At 42.9% G+C, this 27,528-nt stretch overlaps 2 protein-coding genes across 4 annotated transcripts in view; both read left to right on the top strand.

Moving 5' to 3' along the window:
* The first annotated feature begins 258 nt into the window (after positions 1 to 258).
* LOC129825567 (protein c-Fos-like) lies at positions 259 to 4,412 on the top strand. Its single transcript, XM_055885753.1, has 4 exons — positions 259 to 619; positions 1,367 to 1,666; positions 2,024 to 2,131; positions 2,314 to 4,412. Exons 1-4 carry the CDS (start codon positions 440 to 442, stop codon positions 3,088 to 3,090), a joined length of 1,365 nt encoding a protein of 454 aa, XP_055741728.1. The 5' UTR covers positions 259 to 439; the 3' UTR covers positions 3,091 to 4,412.
* Positions 4,413 to 20,262: 15,850 nt separating this feature from the next.
* Positions 20,263 to 27,528, top strand: part of LOC129825566 (jun dimerization protein 2-like) — a 34,029-nt gene continuing 26,763 nt past the window's right edge. Inside the window, exons 1-3 of one of the 3 annotated variants that reach the window (XM_055885752.1) lie at positions 20,263 to 20,428; positions 22,375 to 22,516; positions 22,959 to 23,012. The gene's annotated coding sequence lies outside the window, so the exon portion shown is untranslated. The remainder of the gene's footprint in view (positions 20,429 to 22,374; positions 22,517 to 22,958; positions 23,013 to 27,528) is intronic. The other 2 variants (XM_055885751.1, XM_055885750.1) reach the window with 2 other exon arrangements.

Below are 27,528 nucleotides of genomic sequence, written 5' to 3'. Positions count from 1 at the left end.
TTCACACGGGTGGTGGTTACAATGTAGGCATCAATTTCTTGAAGAGGGCCTCAACATACAAACAATGTGGTCATATTTGAGTGGTACAATTAATCTGAATTACATTGAGACTGCTATCATTTCAGTTTCAAATGTGTGTGGGTAATATTGCAGCTCCGTTGCTAAAACCAGCCTGTTTATTCTAGCCTATAACACCCTACCCTCTTTGTGGAATGGTACCGTCTCTCCACACATATTTCATTAATAAAATTCAAGCTCACAATAAAAGGAGGCGCGCTCCACTATCTGCAGCTACTACCATTCACTTGAAAGCGGTGAAAGTAATGCACAGAGGTGACAACAGCAGGACCGTAGATTATAGAATACGATAATTTAATAAGGATAGTGATTTATTTTGTAAAGCTTTATTATTAATACATTTTGTTGATAAGGCATCATCATGTATCCGGACTCGAGCCCAGACTACGATGACTCCTCGAGCTCGTCTATCAGCAGCAGCAGCAGCAGCAGCACGAGCAGCACCTGCGCAGCATCGCCTACCAGAGATATCCCCCGGTGTAGCCAGCGATCTCTAGATTCACACACGAACGTATCGTCAATGGACAGCAACATGTCGCAGGTATTTAAAAAACAATCTTATTAGAAACAAAAGGAAAACATTTGAATGGAATTGTCGTTGGCATTTTTGAAAATATTCATTATTTTTGTGTTGCATTGAGTTTGTGGCAAAATCAATCATTTATTAACAAAAAAATAATAATAATTGCATATTAGGCCTAACTAATAAGACACGGTGATTCTAGCCAACTAGATCGTGAACCGCTCCTGTGAAATGTAGCATTGTCAGCACCATTACCTATGACCTATTCAGATGTTTATGGCATGTTGAAAATGCCTTTATTGGGTAGGTAGGTAGGTAGGTACCGTACAGTCTAAGCCTACATGGCACCGTCAGACTGTTGACTGATCACCTTCAAATTCCTGACATTCCCAGCGTGGTATAGAAGGTCCATGTTGACCATGTTATAATTTAAGACTTGACTGATGCCATCATGCCAATAGATGATGATGGTGATGATGGTGATGATTGGTGTAGCTATTTTTGGCATCATGAGATGGACTGTCATTGATTAATTATGTGTGATGTTAGAAACCATTTAAAATGCTAATAAAAAAACATTCTAAATGTTGTGAATTAGTACAGAATTATCTTAGTAGATACACCATAAATAGTGCTATAAATTGTACGCCAATAACCAAATCACTGATGCACATCACACCCCTTTTGGAAAGGTCAACCTTGCACGTCATTGGATTCAATTGATTCGATTCAATAAATTCAACATTCCTCGTATCGTTTTTGCAGGATGTCTGTGGAGAAACAGACTCTCCATGGCAGTCTCCCTTTGTTCCAACGGTGACTGCAATCTCAACCTCCCTGGATCTGCACTGGATGTTCCAACAGACCACCGTCATCACATCAGCATCAGTCTCCTCCTCCTCCTCCTCCTCCTCCTGCTCCTCCTCCTCCTCCTCCTCCTCCTCCTCCTCCTCCTCCTCCTCTTCCTCCTCTTCCTCCTCCAGTGGACGTGCAAAGCTTAGCAGAGCGCATGGCGCAACCCAGTTGTCTTCCAGAGTGGAAGGCAGCAAGAAAGGGAAAAAACAGGCAAGCCTTGTTAAATATCAAGGAGAATTTTGATACATCTTTTAAAAAATAGTCTTGAATGTCTGATGTGCGTGCACGTGACTGACCAGATAGACTGTGCCAATGTTGTAGCATTTTACGCACGTCTCAGTGATTGATTGGGTGTAGAGCCTGTTACTACGCATTACATTTATATCCTAGCCAAGGAGAGTCTACATTCTGTAACATATTTTCTGACACTGCATTGAAGGATGTGTAGGCTTTTTTTAGGGCTACCCTTTGCCAAATGTTGAATTAGCCACGTGATGAGATGGCAAGATTCCTGATGCAGGTCAGGATATGCATTGACAGGGTTCTCATTTGTTGAGACTGATCTAGCCTTCGTCAGAAGAGGACGAGAGGAGAAATATCAGGAGAGAGAGGAATAAAGTCGCTGCAGCCAAGTGTCGCAACAGACGGAGGGAGCTCACTGACACCCTGCAAGCCGTAAGCGCACCTTGTTCTCATCTGAAAAAAACTACTGTTATGTCCTTATGGAGATGCTTAGCAGAATGGATTTTACCCAAAGTGATTGAGGCTCTCCATACGTCGTACTAGACCAAGTATCTTCTTTTAATTGTCATTTCATAAATGTGTTAATTAATTGATGTGTGGTTCTCCCCTTATAGGAAACTGATCAGCTTGAGGGGGACAAAGAGGCCTTGCAGACAGAGATCACCCATCTCCTGAAAGAGAAAGAGAGGCTGGAACAGATCCTATCCACCCACCAACCAGCCTGCAAACTAGCCGTCGCTGAGGACGATGTCGAAAATGAGATCGACGATGACATTGAAGGTATTCTACAAGACGCCCCAGATTCTGCCCAGCTGCTCTCCATCTTGGAGAATGCAGACAAACTCCAACTCCCAGAAGGCAATGCAACAGTAGCGACTGTGTCCAAGGGCCCCTTGTTCCAAGAAATGGACACCGTCCCCGTCCCAAGCATCTCCATCTCTGCCTCGGCCATCTTGGGTAACTCCAACCTCCTACTGTGCTCCAGTGCTGAGGAAGAACCCATGGATGATCTAGACTTCGACCAGGGTGACCTACAGGACCTGGTCCCCAGCCTGGAACTCAACATGGCTGTGGCCCCTGAGACCGCCCCGTCCGTTCCCGACATCGACCTCCTCGGGGGCCCCTTCTGCCTCTCAGACTGGGAGACCCTGTACAAGTCTGTGGCCAATGATCTGGAGCCCCTCTGCACCGCCACGATGATGTCTTCCAGTGACAGTCCTACATGTAGCAGTTATTACCGCTCTGTGTTTTCGTTCAATTACTCCGAGATAGATCATGTGGCTGAGGAGAAGGGCTGTTGTGAGATCTCCGAGGGTCTCAAAGGAGTTGTTGGCGGTAGATCTGATTTGATTAACGGTAATCTCAATTCTCCCACTCTGTTGGCCTTGTGAATCTGTTATGAACTGGTTGAAGAAATAGGGCCAGTTCCCCACACACAGATTAAACCATAGTCTTATTAAAAAGTAATAATAGCATGTTCAATAATGATTCTCCATTGAAAGTGCTTTCCTAGTCCAGGACTAGGACTAAATCTGTGTCCGGTAAACGGGTCCATGAGGTTGATATTGAATCAATAAGCTATGGTCTATTTATCTATCTATCTATCCCCTGATGTTTTGTTAACCTTTAACACCAAATTAAATGGTTACTGTGACTGTAACAGTGTTAACTTCTTCCAGATATATTGGTGCACCTGTGAGGGCTGTTCACTCTCTTGAGTAGTGATGGTGGAAAAAGTACCCAATTGTCATACTTAAGTAAAAGTAAAAATACCTTCATAGAACATGAGTCAAGTAAAAGTGAAAGTCACCCAGTAAAATACTACTTGAGTAAAAATCTAAAAGTATTAGGTTTTAAATATACTTAAGTATCAAAAGTAAATGTAATTTCTAAAAAAAATGTACTTAAGTATCAAAAGTAAAAGTAGAAATAATTACTTATATTAAGCAAACCAGACGGGACCATTTTCTTGTTGTTTTTTTATTTATTTACGGATAGCCAGGGGCACACTCCAACACTCAGGCATCATTTACAAACCAAGCATTTGTGTTTAGTGAGTCCGCCAGATCAGAGGCAGTTGAGCTGGCCAGGGATGTTCTCTTCATAAGTGTGTGAATTCCACAATTTTCCTGTCCTGCTAAGCATTAAATATGTAACTAGTACTTTTGGGTGTCAGGGGAAATGTATGGAGTAAACTCACTTTTTTGGGGGGGGGGAATGTAGTGAAGTAAAAGTAGTCAAAAAGATAAATAGTAAAGTACAGATACCTCCAAAAAAGTACTTAAGAAGTACTTTAAAGTATTTTTACTTAAGTACTTTACACCACTGCTCTTGAGAGAGATACATGTGTATATTGTTGGCGTTGTATCAAAATTAAATGCATGAAAAATCATACCATTTGATTCAAAATGGTGCTACATTTTTGTGTTTCATCCTTAAATATAAATGTGAAACTAGACTGTGGTTTGTGTGGATGCCGTTATCAGATTGTGTCTGAACAGGTGAAATTACAGTTTAAATAATGTGGACATTATTTTACTGTAAGGTGAGATTTCTTTCAGGTTTTCGCTGAAAACACAGTGACATGTATTTTATTAAGATGTATTTTATGACATAGCTTATTTTTTTTACATTCAAAGTTTTGACTAACTGTTGGTCAAATGCAACAACAAAAAAGTAGAACACAGACAAATAAAAATATACCATTGACAAATCTTAATTGTTGACTGTTTTAATGGAATACATTGCATTCTCATATATAGGCTATTGTTCAGGTCTGCATAGGCCTATAATGATATTTCTGCCAGAATAGGTCATATAGCCTACTTCTTATATGAAAGCCTACAGCTATGTCAAATACTCTTTCCATAAATAATTGTAATATTGGAACTATATAAATTCATCAAGGATAACATGTATTTTTAAACAACGAGATCATGTTAATTATTCATTATCGTTAATCTCTTGCAAATATTCTCACTGTCAAGGCAATTTCAGATAAGCACACAGCACACAGCACGGAGTGTACGGTTGCAGTGTTTTACATCACGACGTGTTTACGCTGCACACGATTGCGTTGCACTTCCATGTCCATATTTGGAGAGTTCAGACGTTTTGTCTCCATGGAGATGTTTTGGCAGTGTCGGGTTTCTCTCTGGAAGATTTTCCCGGAAAAAAAAAGACAAAGCAGGGCAGGCAGAGCGAGTGGAGGGAGAACCCGAGAGAACCGTTGTTATCAGGAAACAAACAGTCCTTCACAGGAATTCCATCATAATAGAGTGCTGTGGAATTCATTTTACATTGCCTGTAGCTGTACGCGTTTATGCTGGCTGTAGTTTTATTATTAGCTTGTCTGCCTGCTCCTACCCATGCAAAAATAGAATTTCATTTTCTATTCTGTTCTATTCTATTCTAGCCTATTTTGTTTTAGAATTGCCTCTTCTTGCCGTGCAACCTAATACAGACAGTGTCAGACAACTAAACATATGTTTCTTCCTAAATAAAATTAATGCACATTTCTGTCTAATATATATCACTTCTTCTTCTTCTTCTTCAACCGTCATTGCATGTTATACATTATGTTTAGTTCTGCATATCTGTAAACTCATCATCATTGACTGACTGACAATGTCGAGGCCACGAGATAGTGAAGCCATATTGAAGAATGTATCTTCATGTGTTGGGACTATGTTATATAGTTAGAAAAGGCATCCGTATTTATATCTCAGAGCTCAATGGTATTCGTGCCAGAAGACTGTCATCTGGGCATGAAATTCTGCAGAGCTGAGCAATTATGCAACAGAGTGAAAATACTTCACCTTTATTCACAGTCTCTGATGCCCATTCCAGTCCCTGACGTCTCCCCGCGGCCGTCATCTTTATTCACAGTCTCTGATGCCCGTTCCAGTCCCTGACGTCTCCCCGCGGCCATCATCTTTATTCACAATCTCTGATGCCCGTTCCAGTCCCTGACGTCTCCCCGCGGCCGTCATCTTTATTCAAAGTTTCTGATGCCCGTTCCAGTCCCTGAATTCTCCCCGCGGCCGTCATCTTTATTCACAGTCTCTGATGCCCGTTCCAGTCCCTGACGTCTCCCCGCGGCCGTCATCTTTACTCACAGTCTCTGATGCCCATTCCAGTCCCTGACGTCTCCCTGTGGCCGTCATCTTTACTCACAGTCTCTGATGCCCATTCCAGTCCCTGACGTCTCCCCGTGGCCGTCATCTTTACTCACAGTCTCTGATGCCCATTCCAGTCCCTGACGTCTCCCCGCGGCCATCATCTTTACTCACAGTCTCTGATGCCCATTCCAGTCCCTGACGTCTCCCCGCGGCCGTCATCTTTACTCACAGTCTCTGATGCCCATTCCAGTCCCTGACGTCTCCCCGCGGCCGTCATCTTTACTCACAGTCTCTGATGCCCGTTCCAGTCCCTGACGTCTCCCCGCGGCCGTCATCTTTACTCACAGTCTCTGATGCCCGTTCCAGTCCCTGACGTCTCCCCGTGGCCGTCATCTTTACTCACAGTCTCTGATGCCCGTTCCAGTCCCTGACGTCTCCCCGCGGCCATCATCTTTATTCACAATCTCTGATGCCCGTTCCAGTCCCTGACGTCTCCCCGCGGCCGTCATCTTTATTCAAAGTTTCTGATGCCCGTTCCAGTCCCTGACGTCTCCCCGCGGCCGTCATCTTTACTCACAGTCTCTGATGCCCATTCCAGTCCCTGACGTCTCCCCGCGGCCGTCATCTTTACTCACAGTCTCTGATGCCCATTCCAGTCCCTGACGTCTCCCCGCGGCCGTCATCTTTACTCACAGTCTCTGATGCCCATTCCAGTCCCTGTCGTCTCCCCGTGGCCGTCATCTTTACTCACAGTCTCTGATGCCCGTTCCAGTCCCTGACGTCTCCCCGTGGCCGTCATCTTTATTCACAGTCTCTGATGCCCATTCCAGTCCCTGACGTCTCCCCGCGGCCGTCATCTTTATTCACAGTCTCTGATGCCCATTCCAGTCCCTGACGTCTCCCCGTGGCCGTCATCTTTATTCACAGTCTCTGATGCTCATTCCAGTCCCTGACGTCTCCCTGTGGCCGTCATCTTTATTCACAGTCTCTGATGCCCGTTCCAGTCCCTGACGTCTCCCCGCGGCCGTCATCTTTATTCAGAGTCTCTGATGCCCATTCCAGTCCCTGACGTCTCCCCGCGGCCATCATCTTTATTCACAGTCTCTGATGCCCATTCCAGTCCCTGACGTCTCCCTGTGGCCGTCATCTTTATTCACAGTCTCTGATGCCCATTCCAGTCCCTGACGTCTCCCTGTGGCCGTCATCTTTATTCACAGTCTCTGATGCCCATTCCAGTCCCTGACGTCTCCCCGCAGCCGTCATCTTTATTCACAGTCTCTGATGACCATTCCAGTCCCTGTCACGTCCTGACCATAGTTCTTATGTGTTTTGCTTGTTTAGTGTTGGTCAGGACGTGAGCTGGGTGGGAATTCTATGTTGTGTGTCTAGTTTGTCTGTTTCTGTGTCCAGCCTAATATGGTTCTCAATCAGAGACAGCTGTCAATCGTTGTCCCTAATTGAGAATCATATATAGGTGGCTTGTTTTGTGTTGGGGATTGTGGGTGGTTGTTTCCTGTCTTTGTGTTTTGTCTGCACCAGCTAGGACTGTGACGGTTAGTTTGTTTTGTCATTTTCTATAGTGTCTTGTTTTGTGTTTATTAAATAATGGAAAATTACCACGCTGCACATTGGTCCTCAGATCCTTCTCGCCTCTCCTCGTCTGAGGAGGAGGACGACTTAGACTGCCGTTACAGTCCCTGACATCTCCCCGCGGCCGTCATCTTTATTCACAGTCTCTGATGCCCATTCCAGTCCCTGACATCTCCCTGATGTGCATGAGGTTGTCTATATGCCATAACATAGTGTGTATGTGTGTGTGTGTGTGTGTGTTTGTGTGTCTGTGCATTTTCTGATTCAGTTAGCTTCAAATAAGAGCAGTAGAAGGAGCTGTGAAGGGGATTCTGTTCTACCACTAATATTTTCTTAATGTAAGTAGTCCTACTACTGGGCTACTACAGGGGAATTATACTCTAGCTAGTAGCCCACCAACATGGTCAACCTACCTCTACTGTACAAATACCCCACAGACAGTTACCGGGGCAACCACCACACCCAAACCCACAGCCTTCCGTTCTAAGAGTGGAGTGAGGAGTGAGGCTTATTGGAAAAGTTTCCACAGGTTGGGAGGGGCCCACTGACAGGTTGGGGACTGGGCCTTAGATTGGCCTCTGCCCGGGGCCTCCGAATCACTAAGTCCGCCCCCTGGACACAGCCCTGGATATATTCCACATTAAACTGTCATGAAGCAGTGACCTCTTTTTATACTGGGCATAAATGTCTATATTAAATTAGTGTTATATGGAACCCTTGGTAGGAAGGTATGGATGGGGCATTTTACACACACCACAGCCAGTCAAACGTGTTTAAATTTGGCGGGTCATGAAACGGTTGCACTTGGATGGATGTAATGTAAGGGTAATTTAGTATAGGTGAAAGAATGGTGGAAAGTCATCAGATTCTATATACTATTCAGGATTCTATATACTATTCAGTATTCTATATACTATTCAGTATTCTATATCCTACTCAGTATTCTATATACTATTCAGTATTCTATATACTATTCAGGATTCTATATACTATTCAGTATTCTACATCCTACTCAGTATTCTATATACTATTCAGTATTCTATATCATGTTCAGTATTCTATATCCTATTCAGTATTCTATATCCTATTCAGTATTCTATATACTATTCAGTATTCTATATCCTACTCAGTATTCTATATCCTATTCAGTATTCTATATACTATTCAGGATTCTATATACTATTCAGTATTCTATATACTACTCAGTATTCTATATCCTACTCAGTATTCTATATCCTATTCAGTATTTTATATACTATTCAGGATTCTATATACGATTCAATATTCTATATACTATTCAGTATTCTATATCCTACTCAGTATTCTATATCCTACTCAGTATTCTATATCCTACTCAGTATTCTATATACTATTCAGTGTTCTATATCCTATTCAGTATTCTATATCCTATTCAGTATTCTATATCCTACTCAGTATTCTATATACTATTCAATATTCTATATCCTATTCAGTATTCTATATCCTATTCAGTATTCTATATCCTATTCAGCATTCTATATAAAATTCACTATTCAATATCCTATTCAGTATTCTATATACTATTCAGTATTCTACATTTTCAAATACTGTACATCGTAGACGTTAGGGGATAGGTGGAAATATGACCTAATTAAAGTTTTAAAAAGCAATTACTTTGTATCGTCTGTTCCAGTATGATACGTCTGTATGTAACAAGAGTATGACAAGGTCCAACCGAAACCTGACTTCAGCTTTTAACCCAACCCCTCTGAATTGGAGAGATGTGGGGGGCTGCCACATTGGGCACCCAGAGAGCTGTTATTGTGGGGGTTTAAAACCTCTACAGGATCGGTGGGTCCACCGCGGGACGGTTGAGCTAACGTAGGCTAATGTGATTAGCATGAGGTTGTAAGTAACAAGAACACTTCCCAGGACATAGACATAATCTAACTGCACTGTCCAATTTACAGTAGCTAATACTGTGAAAGAAAACCATGCTATTGTTTGAGGAGAGTGCACAGTTATGAACTTGAAAATGAATTAATAATCCGATTAGCTACATTTGGGTAGTCTTGATACAACATTTTGAATAGAAATGCAATGGTTCATTGGATCAGTTGAAAACTTGGCACATACACTGCTGCCATCTAGTGGCCAAAATCTACATTTTGACTGGGCTGGAATAATACATTATGGCCTTTCTCTTGCATTTCAAAGATGATGATACAACAACAAAAAATACAAAACTATGCATGTTTTTTTCTTTTTATTATCTTTTACTGGATCTAATGTGTTATATTCTCCTACATTAATTTAACATTTCCACAAACTTCAAAGTGTTTCCTTTAAAATGGTATCAAGAATATGCATATCTTTGCTTCAGGTCCTGAGCTACAGGTATGTCATTTTTGGCGAAAATTGAAAAAAAAGGGGCGGATCCTTAAGAGGTTTGCTCAAGGGCGAAAGGACATATTTTCCACCTTGTCGGCTCGGGGATTCAATTTAACAACTTCTCGGTTACTGGTCCAACGCTCGAACCGCTAGCCTGCCTGCCACCCTCTTAAATTCCACCTTGAAATCTAGACAGGTGTCTCAATAGTGTCAAACTCTTGTTACATACAGTCCTATCATACTGGAATAGTGTTCCCATTACATACAGTCCTATCATACTGGAATAGTGTTCCCATTACACAGTCCTATCATACTGGAATAGTGTTCCAATTACATAGTCCTATCATACTGGAATAGTGTTCCCATTACATAGTCTTATCAAACTGGAATAGTGTTCCCATTGCATACAGTTCTATCATAATGGAATAGTGTTCCCATTACATACAGTCCTATCATACTGGAATAGTGTTCCCATTACATACAGTCCTATCATACTGGAATAGTGTTCCCATTACATACAGTCCTATCATACTGGAATAGTGTTCCCATTACATACAGTCCTATCCTACTGGAATAGTGTTCCCATTACATAGTCCTGTCATACTGGAATAGTGTTCCCATTACATACAGTACTATCATACTGGAATAGTGTTCCCATTACATAGTCCTATCCTACTGGAATAGTGTTCCCATTACATACAGTCCTGTCATACTGGAATAGTGTTCCCATTACACAATCCTATCATACTGGAATAGTGTTCCCATTACATACAGTCCTATCATACTGGAATAGTGTTCCCATTACACAGTCCTATCATACTGGAATAGTGTTCCCATTACACAGTCCTATCATACTGGAATAGTGTTCCCATTACATACAGTCCTATCATACTGGAATAGTGTTCCCATTACATAGTCCTGTCATACTGGAATAGTGTTCCCATTACATACAGTCCTATCCTACTGGAATAGTGCTCCCATTACATAGTCCTGTCATACTGGAATAGTGTTCCCATTACATACAGTCCTATCATACTGGAATAGTGTTCCCATTACATAGTCCTGTCATACTGGAATAGTGTTCCCATTACATACAGTCCTATCATACTGGAATAGTGTTCCCATTACACAGACCTATCATACTGGAATAGTGTTCCCATTACATACAGTCCTATCCTACTGGAATAGTGTTCCCATTACATAGTCCTGTCATACTGGAATAGTGTTCCCATTACACAGTCCTATCATACTGGAATAGTGCTCCCATTACATACAGTCCTATCATACTGGAATAGTGTTCCCATTACACAGTCCTATCATACTGGAATAGTGTTCCCATTACACAATCCTATCATACTGGAATAGTGTTCCCATTACATACAGTCCTATCCTACTGGAATAGTGTTCCCATTACACAGTCCTATCATACTGGAATAGTGTTCCCATTACACAGTCCTATCATACTGGAATAGGGTTCCCATTACACAGTCCTGTCATACTGGAATAGTGTTCCCATTACATACAGTCCTATCATACTGGAATAGTGTTCCCATTACACACAGTCCTATCATACTGGAATAGTGTTCCCATTACATACAGTCTGTATGATTTCACCTTCCCATTCCTCATGATTAGTCTCTTATTGTGATATTCGTAAACCATATGCTATACTTACAGGTATAAATCAAAGTCATTTGAGTTTGCAAGGTATCGTCACTAGAGACGGGGTGACGCCACAGCTCTGAGAACAACCTTGTGTGTGGAATGAGACGGTGTAATGGAATCAGATGATATAGTAAGCGGAGAGGGATGGGCAAAGCAATATACTGCAACGTCTCTGTTGTCGTAAGCTACATGTAAAACTGTTTTTCCAGACCCTAATTTAACTTTGAATGAAATCTTTATGGTCACCCTTAAAGCAACATCAGTTAGACAACTGTATTAGGAGATTAATAGGCACAGGTGGGTGGCAAAAAAACGTTTACCATCTGTTTTCCCCAACTACTTCAGCTTTTTGCTTGATAACTGAAGCTAGATAGAATATGCTAGAGCAATGAGCGGAAGGACTCATGTACCTCACGGAGGTCTCTAACCAGAAGAATAGATGCTGAGCGGGGGCGCCATGCACCAAACATGTTTGAGGGAGGACGGATGGACAAATTCCAATATATCTTTGCATTTATTATGTTCATATCTTGTTTTTTCCTATCTTAAAATTGATGAAATTGAAAGGTCCGTCCGTGCACTTGAATCCTTGACAGGTTTGAACATCTTATTAACTTAAGGCCTACTGTTATCCACTACTTATTCTCAGTTCCTTAATATCATATTAGAATTTGACGTTTGTCATCATGCCCAGCTAAGAATGGTCAAATATAGAACTGCTGTTAATAGTGCAGACAGAGACTGAAATAAAAATGTCTGAGAAGACTCATCCTTACAGACAGATGTGTTGATGTGACTGACAGACAGACAGATGTGTTGATGTGACTGACAGACAGACAGATGTGTTGATGTGACTGACAGACAGACAGGTGTGTTGATGTGACTGACAGACAGACAGATGTGTTGATGTGACTGACAGACAGACAGATGTGTTGATGTGACTGACGGACAGACAGATGTGTTGACGTGACGGACAGACAGATGTGTTGACGTGACTGACAGACAGACAGATGTGTTGACCTGACTGACAGACAGACAGTTGTGTTGACCTGACTGACAGACAGACAGATGTGTTGACGTGACGGACAGACAGGTGTGTTGACCTGACTGACAGACAGACAGATGTGTTGACCTGACTGACAGACAGACAGATGTGTTGATGTGACTGACGGACAGACAGACAGATGTGTTGATGTGACTGAGGGACAGACAGATGTGTTGATGTGACTGACAGACAGACAGCTGTGTTGATGTGACTGACAGACAGACAGATGTGTTGATGTGACTGACAGACAGACAGGTGTGTTGACGTGATTGACAGACAGACAGATGTGTTGATGTGACTGACAGACAGACAGATGTGTTGACGTGACTGACAGACAGACAGATGTGTTGACCTGACTGACAGACAGACAGATGTGTTGATGTGACTGACAGACAGACAGCTGTGTTGACCTGACCGACAGACAGACAGATGTGTTGATGTGACTGACAGACAGACAGGTGTGTTGATGTGACTGACAGACAGACAGCTGTGTTGACCTGAATGACAGACAGACAGATGTGTTGACGTGATTGACAGACAGACAGATGTGTTGATGTGACTGACAGACAGACAGGTGTGTTGATGTGACTGATGGACAGACAGATGTGTTGACGTGACTGACAGACAGACAGATGTGTTGATGTGACTGACAGACAGACAGATGTGTTGACGTGACTGACAGACAGACAGATGTGTTGACGTGACTGACAGACAGACAGATGTGTTGATGTGACTGACAGACAGACAGGTGTGTTGACGTGACTGACAGACAGACAGGTGTGTTGACGTGACTGACAGACAGACAGGTGTGTTGATGTGACTGACAGACAGACAGATGTGTTGATGTGATTGACAGACAGACAGATGTGTTGATGTGTCTGACAGACAGACAGATGTGTTGACCTGACTGACGGACAGACAGATGTGTTGACCTGACTGACAGACAGACAGGTGTGTTGATGTGACTGATGGACAGACAGATGTGTTGACGTGACTGACAGACAGACAGATGTGTTGATGTGACTGACAGACAGACAGATGTGTTGATGTGACTGACAGACAGACAGGTGTGTTGATGTGACTGACAGACAGACAGATGTGTTGATGTGACTGACAGACAGACAGATGTGTTGATGTGACTGACGGACAGACAGATGTGTTGACGTGACGGACAGACAGATGTGTTGACGTGACTGACAGACAGACAGTTGTGTTGACCTGACTGACAGACAGACAGATGTGTTGACGTGACGGACAGACAGGTGTGTTGACCTGACTGACAGACAGACAGATGTGTTGACCTGACTGACAGACAGACAGTTGTGTTGACCTGACTGACAGACAGACAGATGTGTTGACGTGACAGACAGACAGGTGTGTTGACCTGACTGACAGACAGACAGATGTGTTGACCTGACTGACAGACAGACAGATGTGTTGATGTGACTGACGGACAGACAGACAGATGTGTTGATGTGACTGAGGGACAGACAGATGTGTTGATGTGACTGACAGACAGACAGCTGTGTTGACCTGACTGACAGACAGACAGCTGTGTTGACCTGACTGACGGACAGACAGCTGTGTTGACCTGACTGACAGACAGACAGCTGTGTTGACGTGACTGACAGACAGACATATGTGTTGATGTGACTGACAGACAGACAGATGTGTTGACCTGACTGACAGACAGACAGCTGTGTTGACCTGACTGACAGACAGACAGATGTGTTGATGTGACTGACAGACAGACAGATGTGTTGATGTGACTGACAGACAGACAGCTGTGTTGACCTGACGGACAGACAGACAGATGTGTTGACCTGACTGACAGACAGACAGATGTGTTGATGTGACTGACAGACAGACAGATGTGTTGATGTGACTGACAGACAGACAGCTGTGTTGACCTGACGGACAGACAGACAGATGTGTTGACCTGACGGACAGACAGACAGATGTGTTGACCTGACGGACAGACAGACAGATGTCTGGGATGTATTTTAGTGGAAGAAAAGGGAAGGAAGGAGTGAATTATGGAAGAGTGACATAAATAAAGAGGTCCGTCCGTCTGTTGTAGCTGCAGCTGGTGTGATGATAGATGGACAAGAGAGTGAGTCAGAGAAGTGTCTGGGCTGGAGGTTTGTGTTATATGGGGTACACCCCAGAGACATACACAGATATAGCTGCAGCCAATCAACATCAGCATGCAGAATGCATTAATGCAGAAGTACCATATCATATCACGACTCATGGGTTCATTGAGTGTGCTGGGCAGTAAGGCACATAACTTGAACATAAACCTGGAACTATTACATTTATGAGCAATAACGTCAGTTTTTTTTTTTTTAGAGCATTTTGTGAATGAATGCATCATAATTTCAATTAATAATAATTAATAATAAAGGTACATTTCCTGAAGTTAAAACAACATTTCACTTACAGTTTCTACCTTGGTTCTATCTACTCTCTCACACCCACACAGAACGAAACGCAAACGAATTTGGTTTTACGCCTTCCTATAGAACCACAGGTTGAGATTCTCATCCATCATCCACAGATGCCGGCGAGAGCAGCCGACCTCGTAGATAGAGGTATTTTCAACCTGAGGTTGAATCCCAAATGCCAGCCTATTTATTCCCTATTTAATGCACTATTTTTTAAAACGGGACCCATAGGGCTCTGGTCAAAAGCAGTGCACTATTTAGGGAGTAGGGTGCCATAAGGCTCTGGTCTAAAGTAGTGCACTATATATAGGGAATAGGGTTCCATTTGGGACATAAGGCAATCTCACACCACAGCCTTGATCGTAGTGCAGAAAGACGTCAAGAGCAGATGCTTTTAAAGTGGGAAAAGGAAATGCATTCTTTAAACAGTCGTTTTTTCATTTCTGATTCCTAGACGGATTTTTTTTTCTCTACATTTGAATGAAAATGGTTCAATTCATTTTTCTGGTTTTTGCAAGAGATGTGAGAATCTCTCTACACTGTAATATAATCAATGGAAGTCTGATAAATTAACACCGGTTCATATTACTTTGATTGATCTCTATTTAGATTCAACAAATGTATATGAATGAACTGGTGGGGTATATGAACTTCATCACGCTCAAAGAGAGTGGTATATTTTCACAGAAATGTCATTCTTGAAAGCTTACTGTTTTTTGGCAGCATAATGGTATACTATAGGGCTTCTCCCCAGTGAGACCCTACAGTGCTGACTCTGCACACGGACCATGTGTGATCCTCTACTGATTGATATCTCTGGCTGGGCTGCCTCCCTCCTCATCTGTTTAAAGGCCCAGACAGACAGAGAGGGAATACAGAGTCTTGACTCTCTGGTTGCCTACAAAATGACGCCCTATCCCCTATAGAATGCATTACTTTTCACCATAGCCCAGGGCACTATATAGGGAATAGGGCTGCCATTTGGGATGCAGATAGGGAGGTAGACTAGAGCCAGGCAGATAGGGAGTAGACTAGAGCCAGTCAGATAGGGAGTAGACTAGAGCCAGTCAGATAGGGAGGTAGACTAGAGCCAGTCTGATAGGGAGGTAGACTAGAGCCAGTCTGATAGGGAGGTAGACTAGAGCCAATCAGATAGGGAGGTAGACTAGAGCCAGGCAGATAGGGAGTAGACTAGAGCCAGTCAGATAGGGAGTAGACTAGAGCCAGTCAGATAGAGAGGTAGACTAGAGCCAGTCAGATAGGGAGGTAGACTAGAGCCAGTCTGATAGGGAGGTAGACTAGAGCCAATCAGATAGGGAGGTAGACTAGAGCCAGTCAGATAGGGAGGTAGACTAGAGCCAGTCTGATAGGGAGGTAGACTAGAGCCAATCAGATAGAGTAGACTAGAGCCAATCAGATAGGGAGTAGACTAGAGCCAGTCAGATAGAGAGTAGATTAGAGCCAGTCTGATAGGGAGGTAGACTAGAGCCAGTCAGATAGGGAGTAGACTAGAGCCAGTTAGATAGGGAGTAGACTAGAGCCAGTCAGATAGGGAGTAGACTAGAGCCAGTCAGATAGGGAGGTAGACTAGAGCCAGTCAGATAGAGAGTAGACTAGAGCCAATCAGATAGGGAGTAGACTAGAGCCAGTCAGATAGAGAGTAGACTAGAGCTAGACAAATAGGGAGTAGACCTGAGCCAGTCAGATCGAGAGTAGACTAGAGCCAGTCAGATAGGGAGGTAGACTAGAGCCAGTCTGATAGGTAGGTAGACTAGAGCCAGTCTGATAGGGAGGTAGACTAGAGCCAGTCTGATAGGGAGGTAGACTAGAGCCAATCAGATAGAGAGTAGACTAGAGCCAATCAGAGAGGGAGTAGACTAGAGCAAGTCAGATAGGGAGGTAGACTAGAGCCAGTCAGATAGGGAGGTAGACTAGAGCCAGTCAGATAGAGAGTAGACTAGAGCCAATCAGATAGGGAGTAGACTAGAGCCAGTCAGATAGGGAGTAGACTAGAGCCAATCAGATAGGGAGTAGACTAGAGCCAGTCAGATATGGAGTAGACCAGAGCTAGACAAATAGAGAGTAGACTAGAGCCAGTCAGATAGAGAGTAGACTAGAGCCAATCAGATAGGGAGTAGACTAGAGCCAGTCAGATAGGGAGTAGACTAGAGCCAGTCAGATAGGGAGTAGACTAGAGCCAATCAGATAGGGAGTAGACTAGAGCCAGTTAGATAGAGAGTAGACTAGAGCTAGTCAGATAGGGAGTAGACTAGAGCCAGTCAGATAGAGAGTAGACTAGAGCCAGTCAGATAGAGAGTAGACTAGAGCCAGTCAGATAGGGAGTAGACTAGAGCCAGTCAGATAGGGAGGTAGACTAGAGCCAGTCAGATAGGGAGTACACTAGAGCCAGTGAGATAGGGAGTAGACTAGAGCCAGTGAGATAGGGAGTAGACTAGAGCCAGTCAGATAGGGAGTAGACTAGAGCCAGTCAGATAGGGAGTAGACTAGAGCCAGTGAGATAGGGAGGTAGACTAGAGCCAGTCAGATAGGGAGGTAGACTAGAGCCAGTCAGATAGGGAGTAGACTAGAGCCAGTCAGATAGGGATGTAGACTAGAGCCAGACAGATAGAGAGTAGACTAGAGCCAGTCAGACAGAGAGTAGACTAGAGCCAGTCAGATAGGGAGTACACTAGAGCCAGTGAGATAGGGAGTAGACTAGAGCCAGTCAGATAGGGAGGTAGACTAGAGCCAGTCAGATAGGGAGGTAGACTAGAGCCAGTCAGATAGGGAGTAGACTAGAGCCAGTCAGATAGGGAGTAGACTAGAGCCAGTCAGATAGGGAGTAGACTAGAGCCAGTCAGATAGGGAGGTAGACTAGAGCCAGTCAGATAGAGAGTAGACTAGAGCCAGTTAGATAGAGAGTAGACTAGAGCCAGTTAGATAGAGAGTAGACTAGAGCTAGTCAGATAGGGAGTAGACTAGAGCCAGTTAGATAGAGAGTAGACTAGAGCTAGTCAGATAGAGAGTAGACTAGAGCCAGTAAGATAGGGAGGTAGACTAGAGCCAGTGAGATAGGGAGTGAGTAGACCTGGGCATTGACTCTCTCTTGAAATCCAGTTAATTTCAGTAGTAGTAATAATAGTACATATAAACATGGATACAGGTACAACGTAGTGTCCAGAGCATGCAGGCGCTACCAGGAGACAGGCCAGTACATCAGGAGACGTGGAGGAGGCCGTAGGAGGGCAACAACCCAGCAGCAGGACCGCTACCTCCGACTTTGTGCAAGGAGGTGCACTGCCAGCGCCCTGCAAAATGACCTCCAGCAGGCCACAAATGTGCATGTGTCTGCTCAAACGGTCAGAAACAGACTCCATGAGGGTGGTATGAGGTCCCGACGTCCACAGGTGGGGGTTGTGCTTACAGCCCAACACCGTGCAGGACGTTTGGCATTTGCCAGAGAACACCAAGATTGGCAAATTCGCCACTGGCGTGAAAGCAGGTTCACACTGAGCACATGAGCACATGTGACAGACGTGACAGAGTCTGGAGACGCCATAGAGAACGTTCTGCTGCCTGCAACATCCTCCAGCATGACCGGTTTGGCGATGGGTCAGTCATGGTGTGGGGTGGCATTTCTTTGTGGGGCCGCACAGCCCTCCATGTGCTCGCCAGAGGTAGCCTGACTGCCATTAGGTACCGAGATGAGATCCTCAGACCCCTTGTGAGACCATATGCTGACACATGCACATTTGTGGCCTGCTGGAGGTCATTTTGCAGGGCTCTGGCAGTGCACCTCCTTGCACTAAGGCGGAGGTAGCGGTCCTGCTGCTGGGTTGTTGCCCTCCTACGGCCTCCTCCACGTCTCCTGATGTACTGGCCTGTCTCCTGGTAGCGCCTGCATGCTCTGGACCCTACGCTGACAGACACAGCAAACCTTTTTGCCACAGTTCGCATTGATGTGCCATCCTGGATTAACTGCACTACCTGAGCCACTTGTGTGGGTTGTAGACTCCGTCTCATGCTACCACTAGAGTGAGAGCACCGCCAGCATTCAAAAGTGACCAAAACATCAGCCAGGAAGCATAGGAACTGAGAAGTGGTCTGTGGTCACCACCTGCAGAATCACTCCTGTTTTGGGGGGTGTCTTGCTAATTGCCTATAATTTCCACCTTTTGTCTATTCCATTTGCATAACAGCATGTGAATGTTATTGTCGATCAGTGTTGCTTCCTAAGTGGACAGTTTGATTTCACAGAAGTGTGATTGACTTGGAGTTACATTGTGTTGTTTAAGTGTTCCCTTTATTTTTTTGAGCAGTGTATATTGTCCCACTAGAGGACGCTAATACTACAAGGAATATTCCTGAGTGGCTCTTCAAATAAACAACCAGTGTTGTCACAACCAACCAATTCATTTATTGATTTATTTGCTTATTAAATTGCCTTGCACATTTCCCTTGAAGATGCCCAGCCCTTCAGGGTCTTACATTAGAATAGAATACACTATATCAGATCTAGTCTGTGACATGTATATATCATGAAGTATACGTGAGCTAAGGTTAAGTTAAAGTAGCCTCTTGTAGTAATAAAGCAAAGGTTAGCGGGTCAAAACATCTGTTGCAAAACATCGACATCCTAAATATCTTATTAGTAACAGTTGAAATCTATCCCCTGGAGTCGTAAGAGGGCACCAATAGAATTCCTGAACCCCTTAAATAGGACCCAAGAACACCAAATAAGAGCAGGTGCGACCATAGTGCGACATGCTGAAGGGAAATCTATATGAAACTGATCTCGCTCTCGCTCTCCGGTTGCGGTCTCTTGTGTGCGTGCGTGCGCGCGCACAACACAGACATGAAAACTGTGTCAACAACAACAACAAAGCACTAATTATAGTCCATCATCTTTCCAAATTCACTTTCTTTGCTTGTACATATGTATGTCAAATGTATAAATAAGTAATACATGTATGTTTATAAAAACAATTTGGCGTTAAAACAATGAACATGAAACCAAAAATGCGCTTTTTGGTCTTCATTTAATGTTTGTGTTAGGCATAATGTTAGCGGTGTGGTTAAGGTTAGGGTTAAGGTAAAATGTATGTTTTAAAATGACATGAATAAGAAGAGAAATTGTAGAAATAGGCGGGGTCTATGACTTTGTGGCTATGGCAACTAGTGACGACACACTCCAACAGCGGAAGCTGAAAGTTTCCTCACATCAGAATGTTGTGTGTTTTTTGGTTGCTAGGGGTGGAGCGAACAATGCTTATTTATTTTTTTCCCCTTCCATTTAGCCCTGCGGTCTATTTCTATCCACGCTTACGTCTGGGACAGCAAGTTCCGCATTCCCGTACCCTCCCAGATACTGATCAGTATTTAAACGGACTGACGCAACGATTTTTCGATTTTTAGTCTCAAAACGTAGCTACGTCCGATTCACAAATTACAGACACATATTATATCACCTCGGATATTGGACCTAATAAAGGTAAATTAACCAATTACTTCTGGCTTGGTTTATGAACCTTCGACTAAGTCGATTAACAGTTCATTTTTGTTATACATAATAAAAACATTTATGAAAAAGTTTTGTTTTTATCGTTTTCATAATTGTATTATTTTACAACTAGGATATTTTACGAGTTTTAGCTTGCAATCCCGAGATTTATAGCACTACTACTATTGTAATTTTTTTTGTCGTGGATTTTTTATTTATTTCATGTGTACAATATCTCTTTGTTGTTAGGTAACGTTAGATTGTTACAACTGCGTTTTAAATCTCCATCAAATGGATACTAAGTATCGAATGAATATCCCGTGCAGTTTTGAACACTATTGTAGAAATGTGCGAAAATAGATTTTTCGCTGTTACATTAACGAAGCGGTGGAAGTCTGAATATTGTCCACGCTGCCAATTTCAACGTTACGTAAGTTTGTTATAGACGAGACATTACTGTGGGCTATCGACAGTGGCCTATTTAGAACATAACGTCTAGAATAGACCGAAATACATTCTTTCGTAGGATGGGGAGAAACTTTTTGCTTTAGTTTTCTTGATTATTTTATTTGTGTGGGCAATGAAATTAGCAAAATTGCAATTCGCACTTGTTTCACTTTGCTTTGTTAGGCTACTGTAGCAGAGTAGAAGCACACTCAAGTGTTTCACACAGACAGTCGGATATTTGTTTGACTTGATGTTACAAGGGTTAATTTGTAAACTCATTTCCATGTTCATGGGAATTCATTCGATTGCGTTTATGCTATGTTTATTATCATTATGAATCATTATCAGCCTCATCCCTCCTCACCATTTAGAACCTTCATATTATATCTATCTATACAGTTGATGTCGGAAGTTTACATACGCCTTAGCCAAATACATTTAAACTCACTTTTCCACAATTCCAGACATTTAATCCTAGTAAAAATTCCCTGTCTTAGGTCAATTAAGATCACCACTTTATTTTAATAATGTGAAATGTCAGAATAATAGTAGAGAGAATCATTTATTTCAGTTTTTATTTCTTTCATTACATTCACAGTGGGTCAGAGGTTTACATACACTGAATTAGTATTTGGTAGCATTGCCTTTAAATTGTTTAACTTGGGTCAAACGTTTCAGGTAGCCTTCCACAAGCTGAATTTTGGCCCATTCCTCCTGATAGAGCTGGTGTAACTGAGTCAGGTTTGTAGGCCTCCTTGCTCGCACACGCTTTGTATATAGGATTGAGGTCAGGGCTTTGTCATGGCCACTCCAATACCTCGACTTTGTTGTCTTTAAGCCATTTTGCCACAACTTTGGAAGTATGCTTGGGGTCATTGTCCATTTGGAAGACCCATTTGTGACCAAGATTTAACTTCCTGACTTATGTCTTGATGTTACTTCAATATATGCACATAATTTTCCTTCCTCATGGTGCCATCTATTTTGTGAAGTGCACCAGTCACTCCTGCAACAAAGCACCCCCACACCATGATGTTGCCACCCCCGTGCTTCACGGTTAGGATGGTGTTCTTCGGCTTGCAAGCATCCCCCTTTTCCTCCAAACATAATGATGGTCATTATGGCCAAACAGTTATATTTTTGTTTCATCAGACCAGAGGACATTTCTCCAAAAAGTACGATCTTTGTCCCCATGTACAGTTGCAAACGGTAGTCTGGCTTTTTTATGGCGGTTTTGGAGCAGTGGCTTCTTCCTTGCTGAGCGGCCTTTCAGGTTATGTCGATATAGGACTCATTTTACTGTGGATATAGATACTTTTGTACCTGTTTCCTCCAGCAACTTCACAAGGTCCTTTGCTGTTCTGGGATTGATTTGCACTTTTCACACCAAAGTACGTTCATCTCTAGGAGACAGAACGCGTCTCTTCCTGAGCGGTATGACGGCTGCATGGTCCCATGGTGTTTATACTCGCGTACTATTGTTTGTACAGATGAACGTGGTACCTTCAGGCGTTTGGAAGTTGCTCCCAAGGATGAACCAGACTTGTGGAGGTCTACAATTTTTTTCTGAGGTCTTGGCTGATTTCTTTTGATTTTCCCATGATTTCAAGCAAAGAGGCACTGCGTTTGAAGGTAGGCCTTGAAATACATCCACAGGTACACCTCCACTTGACTCAAATGATGTCAATTAGCCTATCAGAAGCTTCTAAAGCCATGACATAATTTTCTGGAATTTTCCAAGCTGTTTAAAGGCACAGTCAACTTAGTGTATGTAAACTTCTGACCCACTGGAATTGTGATACAATGAATTATAAGTGAAATAATCTGTATGTAAACAATTGTTGGAAAAATTACTCGTGTCATGCACAAAGTAGATGTCCTAACCGACTTGCCAAAACTATAGTTTGTTAACAAGGAATTTGTGGAGTGGTTTTCAAACGAGTTTTCATGACTCCAACCTCAGTGTATGTAAACTTCTGACTTCAACTGTATCTATCTATCTGAAGCATGTTTGTCCTATTTTGAAACGAAGGTTATACGAGTTAAAATAACTATTATTCATATGTCTTTGCAGTGGCCAAAACACTGCTCCACCATTGGTAGAAGAGGATTGCAGTCCAACTTGTGAGTAAGTAGCCTATTCAAGTCTCATCGTCTTTATCAAAATTACCTTATAAAAAGGCTGCAGACAAGCTGTGTTTGCTCTCTCTTTCTCTCTGTCTCTCGCTCTGTCTCTGTCTCTGTCTCTCGCTCTCGCTCTCTTCCTGACATAACCATATTACAGTGTTTTATAGGGCCTGGTTGTACAGTGTTTTATAGTGCCTGGTTATACAGTGTTTGATAGGGCCTGGTTATATAGTGTTTTATAGGGCCTGGTTATATAGTGTTTGATAGGGCCTGGTTATATAGTGTTTGATAGGGCCTGGTTATATAGTGTTTTATAGGGCCTGGTTGTACAGTGTTTGATAGGGCCTGGTTATATAGTGTTTTATAGGGCCTGGTTGTACAGTGTTTTATAGGGCCTGGTTGTACAGTGTTTGATAGGGCCTGGTTATATAGTGTTTGATAGGGCTTGGTTATACAGTGTTTTATAGGGCCTGGTTATACAGTGTTTGATAGGGCCTGGTTATATAGTGTTTTATAGGGCCTGGTTGTACAGTGTTTGATAGGGCCTGGTTATATAGTGTTTTATAGGGCCTGGTTATACAGTGTTTTATAGGGCTTGGTTGTACAGTGTTTTATAGGGCCTGGTTATACAGTGTTTGATAGGGCCTGGTTATATAGTGTTTTATAGGGCCTGGTTATATAGTGTTTTATAGGGCCTGGTTATATAGTGTTTTATAGGGCCTGGTTATATAGTGTTTTATAGGGCCTGGTTATATAGTGTTTTATAGGGCCTGGTTATACAGTGTTTGATAGGGCCTGGTTGTACAGTGTTTGATAGGGCCTGGTTATGTAGTGTTTGATAGGGCCTGGTTATACAGTGTTTTATAGGGCCTGGTTATACAGTGTTTGATAGGGCCTGGTTATACAGTGTTTGATAGGGCTTGGTTATACAGTGTTTTATAGGGCTTGGTTATACAGTGTTTTATAGGGCCTGGTTATACAGTGTTTTATAGGGCCTGGTTATGTAGTGTTTTATAGGGCCTGGTTATACAGTGTTTTATAGGGCCTGGTTATACAGTGTTTGATAGGGCCTGGTTATATAGTGTTTTATAGGGCTTGGTTATACAGTGTTTTATAGGGCCTGGTTATGTAGTGTTTTATAGGGCCTGGTTATACAGTGTTTTATAGGGCTTGGTTATACAGTGTTTTATAGGGCTTGGTTATACAGTGTTTTATAGGGCTTGGTTATACAGTGTTTGATAGGGCCTGGTTATATAGTGTTTTATAGGGCTTGGTTATACAGTGTTTGATAGGGCCTGGTTATATAGTGTTTTATAGGGCTTGGTTATACAGTGTTTGATAGGGCCTGGTTATATAGTGTTTTATAGGGCTTGGTTATACAGTGTTTTATAGGGCCTGGTTATATAGTGTTTTATAGGGCTTGGTTATACAGTGTTTTATAGGGCTGTTAGGGTTCCATCAGGGAAACAAACTGCCTGGTGCAGTAGTACATCTTGGAAATGTTCTCAGTCACTGGCTGTGTCTGAAATGGTACCCTATACCCTATATAGTTCACTACTTTTGACCAGGGCCCATAGGGTGTTCCATACAGAGGTAAAACATTTTTTTTTAATCAAATAACAGGGTGGCTAGATTGAAGAAGCTATATAAATAAAATATATTTAGATTTGTTTGACTTTTCTTTTTTTTTTTTTTTGGTTACTACATGTTTCCATATGTGTTATTTCATAGTGTTGATATCTTCACTATTATTCTACAATGTAAAAAATAAAAACCCTTGAATGAGTAGGTGTGTCCAAACTTTGGACTGGTACTGTACATATAGGTAGGGGTAAAGTGACTAGGCAATCAGTAGAAGTAATAAACAGAGTTAGCAGCAGAGTGTGAAAGGGTGTCTGTGTGTGTTGCAGTGTCAGGGTTATATGTGTGAGTGTGTGGTTAGAGTCCAGTGAGTGTACGTCGAGCCTGTGCAAGAGAGTCAGTGACAATAATATGAATAAAATAAGGGGGTCAATGTAAATAGTGCGGGTGGCCATTTTGATTAACTGTTCAGCAGTCTAATGGGTTGAGGGTAGAAGCTGTTCAGGAGCCTTTTGGTACCAGACTTGGCGCTCCGGTACCGCTTGCCGTGCTGTAGCAGAGAGAACAGTCTATGACTAGGGTGGCCTGGATGGCAGGAGGCTCAGCTCCAGTGATGTACTGGGCCGTACGCACTACCTTCTGTAGCGCATTGCGACCGGAGACCGAGCAGTTGCCATACCAGGCGGTGATGAAACCAGTAAGGCTGCTCTTGATGGTGCAGCTGTAGAACTGTAGTTCCTTTTATCCAGGTGTGAAAGGGCAGGGTGGAGTGCAATAGAGATTGCATCATCTGTGGATCTGTTGGGGAGGTATGCAAATTGGAGTAGGTCTGGGGTTTCTGGGATGGTGTTGATGTGAGCCATGACCAGCCTTTCAAAGCATTTCATGGCTACAGATGGGAGTGCTACAGGGCGGTAGTCATTTAGGCAGGTTACCTTGGAGTTCTTGGGCACAGGGACTATGTTGGTCTGCTTTAAACCTGTAGGTATTACAGATTGGGTCAGGGAGAGGTAGAAAATGTTATTAATGACACTTACTAGCTGGCTTGATTGGTTCGTCGGAGGGCGTAGCAGGATTTCTTATAAGCGTTCCAGATTAGTGTCAAGCTCCTTGAAAGCTTTAGCTCACTGCAGCTGTTGCTTGTAATCCATGGCTTCTGGTTGGGATATGTACGTACGGTCACTGTGGGGACGACGAGGTCATTGCTCTTGTTAATGAAGCCAGCGACTGATGTGCTAACCTCAATGTTATTGGATGAATCCCAGAACATATTCCAGTCTGTGCTAGCAAAACAGTCCTGTAGCTTAGCAACCACTTCATCTGACCGCACTTTGGTATTGAGCGTGTCACTGGTCCTTCCTGTTTGACTTTTTGCTTGTAAGCAAGAATCAGGAGGATAGAGTTAAGGTCAGATTTGCCAAATGTAGGGAACTATATAGGGTGGGAACTGTGGACGGGATTTTTCAATTAAGTATTTGTTGTCATTCAACAAGAGATGACTAGTTTTCATACAAATTTGTTCACTTGAAAAATTATGCAACATACATTTCAGTTAGATGTAAATTTGCTTGACTAAGATTTCTTTGGCAAAAACGTTGAAACTCATGACAGATTTCTTGATTTATTTTAGATTAATTTGGGCTATTTTAAGGAAATGTACTGGCTGTGGTGGCTCAAGAGGGACAAACAACAGTAAAGTTTTGGCATTTAAAAAAAAATTCAAGCGAAGGTCTTTAGGGAATATGCGTGCACAGATGTTCGATTCACCTAGCCGAGTTCTGCTAGGAGCAAACCCGAACGCCTTTAGTCTGGTTAGATTTGTCATTATATCTGATAACATTTCATATCAGTGGACCTGACACTTATATGGCCTGGTCTGAATGCAGTGGAGACACACAGGGAGGGGGACATTCTCTTTGGACCCGCACACGTTCAGCATGTGAGTGTAACGGATGTGAAATGGCTAGCTAGTTAGCGGGTACGCGCTAGTAGCGTTTCAATCAGTTACGTCACTTTCTCTGAAACCTATTAGTAGTGTTGCCCCTTGCTCGGCAAGGGCCGTGGCTTTTGTGGAGCGATGGCTAACGACGCTTCGTGGGTGACTGTTGTTGATGTGTGCAGAGGGTCCCTGGTTCGCGCCCGTGTCGGGGCGAGGGGACGTACTAAAGTTATACTATTACATGAGCCAAGCCGAGCTTATTGTGTGCCCCAAAAGACCAAGAGGGACCTAGTGGAAAAACAGTTGTTACAGTAGGTTCTAAATAAACAGAGTAAAAAAAACTCACGGACGCTTAATCAAGCTCCAACCAAGTTTATTCACCCACTGGGTCATACAGCTGCATAAGACAACGAACATATTCACACAAGCGCTGGTATTTAACCCTTTCTCCAATGCTGAGCCTCCTCCTGACACATCTGAACAGCCAATAATATACCTCTGTTGCTATCCAGCAGATTAGTGATATACATTCTTCCTCACTTCATCTAACCTGACCTCTGCCCAAATTCCTCACTCCTCCCACAACTCACGGCTGTCATGGTGACTGGTACCAGACTGTGTCTCTTCTCCTCCCATAGGATCCCTGATGGTTAACAATAACACATCCTGACATAATGTAAACGTTATACATTATCCTCTCCCCCTCAGTGAAATTAATAAGTATATTTCAAAGGTTAAGAAATCAGAACCCATCACAGTAATAGACAGGCTCATGCTCCTCTTCGTTTTTTAAGTAACTTATTTGACTGTAATAGGTTCCTACAACCCACTCCTGTCTATGGAGTAACTAATATTGGTAGATCTCTATACGATTGTGTCATTGTGTCTATATAGGCCAGAGGTGACTGGTTGTCTCTACTTTGCCTGTCTGCCTGCCTGCCTACTTACAGCACCTGCCTGCCTACTTACAGTACCTGCCTGCCTACCTGCCTGCCTG

The sequence above is a fragment of the Salvelinus fontinalis genome, chromosome 27, assembly GCF_029448725.1.
Source record: "Salvelinus fontinalis isolate EN_2023a chromosome 27, ASM2944872v1, whole genome shotgun sequence".
NCBI lineage: Eukaryota > Metazoa > Chordata > Actinopteri > Salmoniformes > Salmonidae > Salvelinus > Salvelinus fontinalis.
Note: the sequence above shows the minus strand (reverse complement) of the source record. Positions and strands in the feature narration are given on the sequence as shown.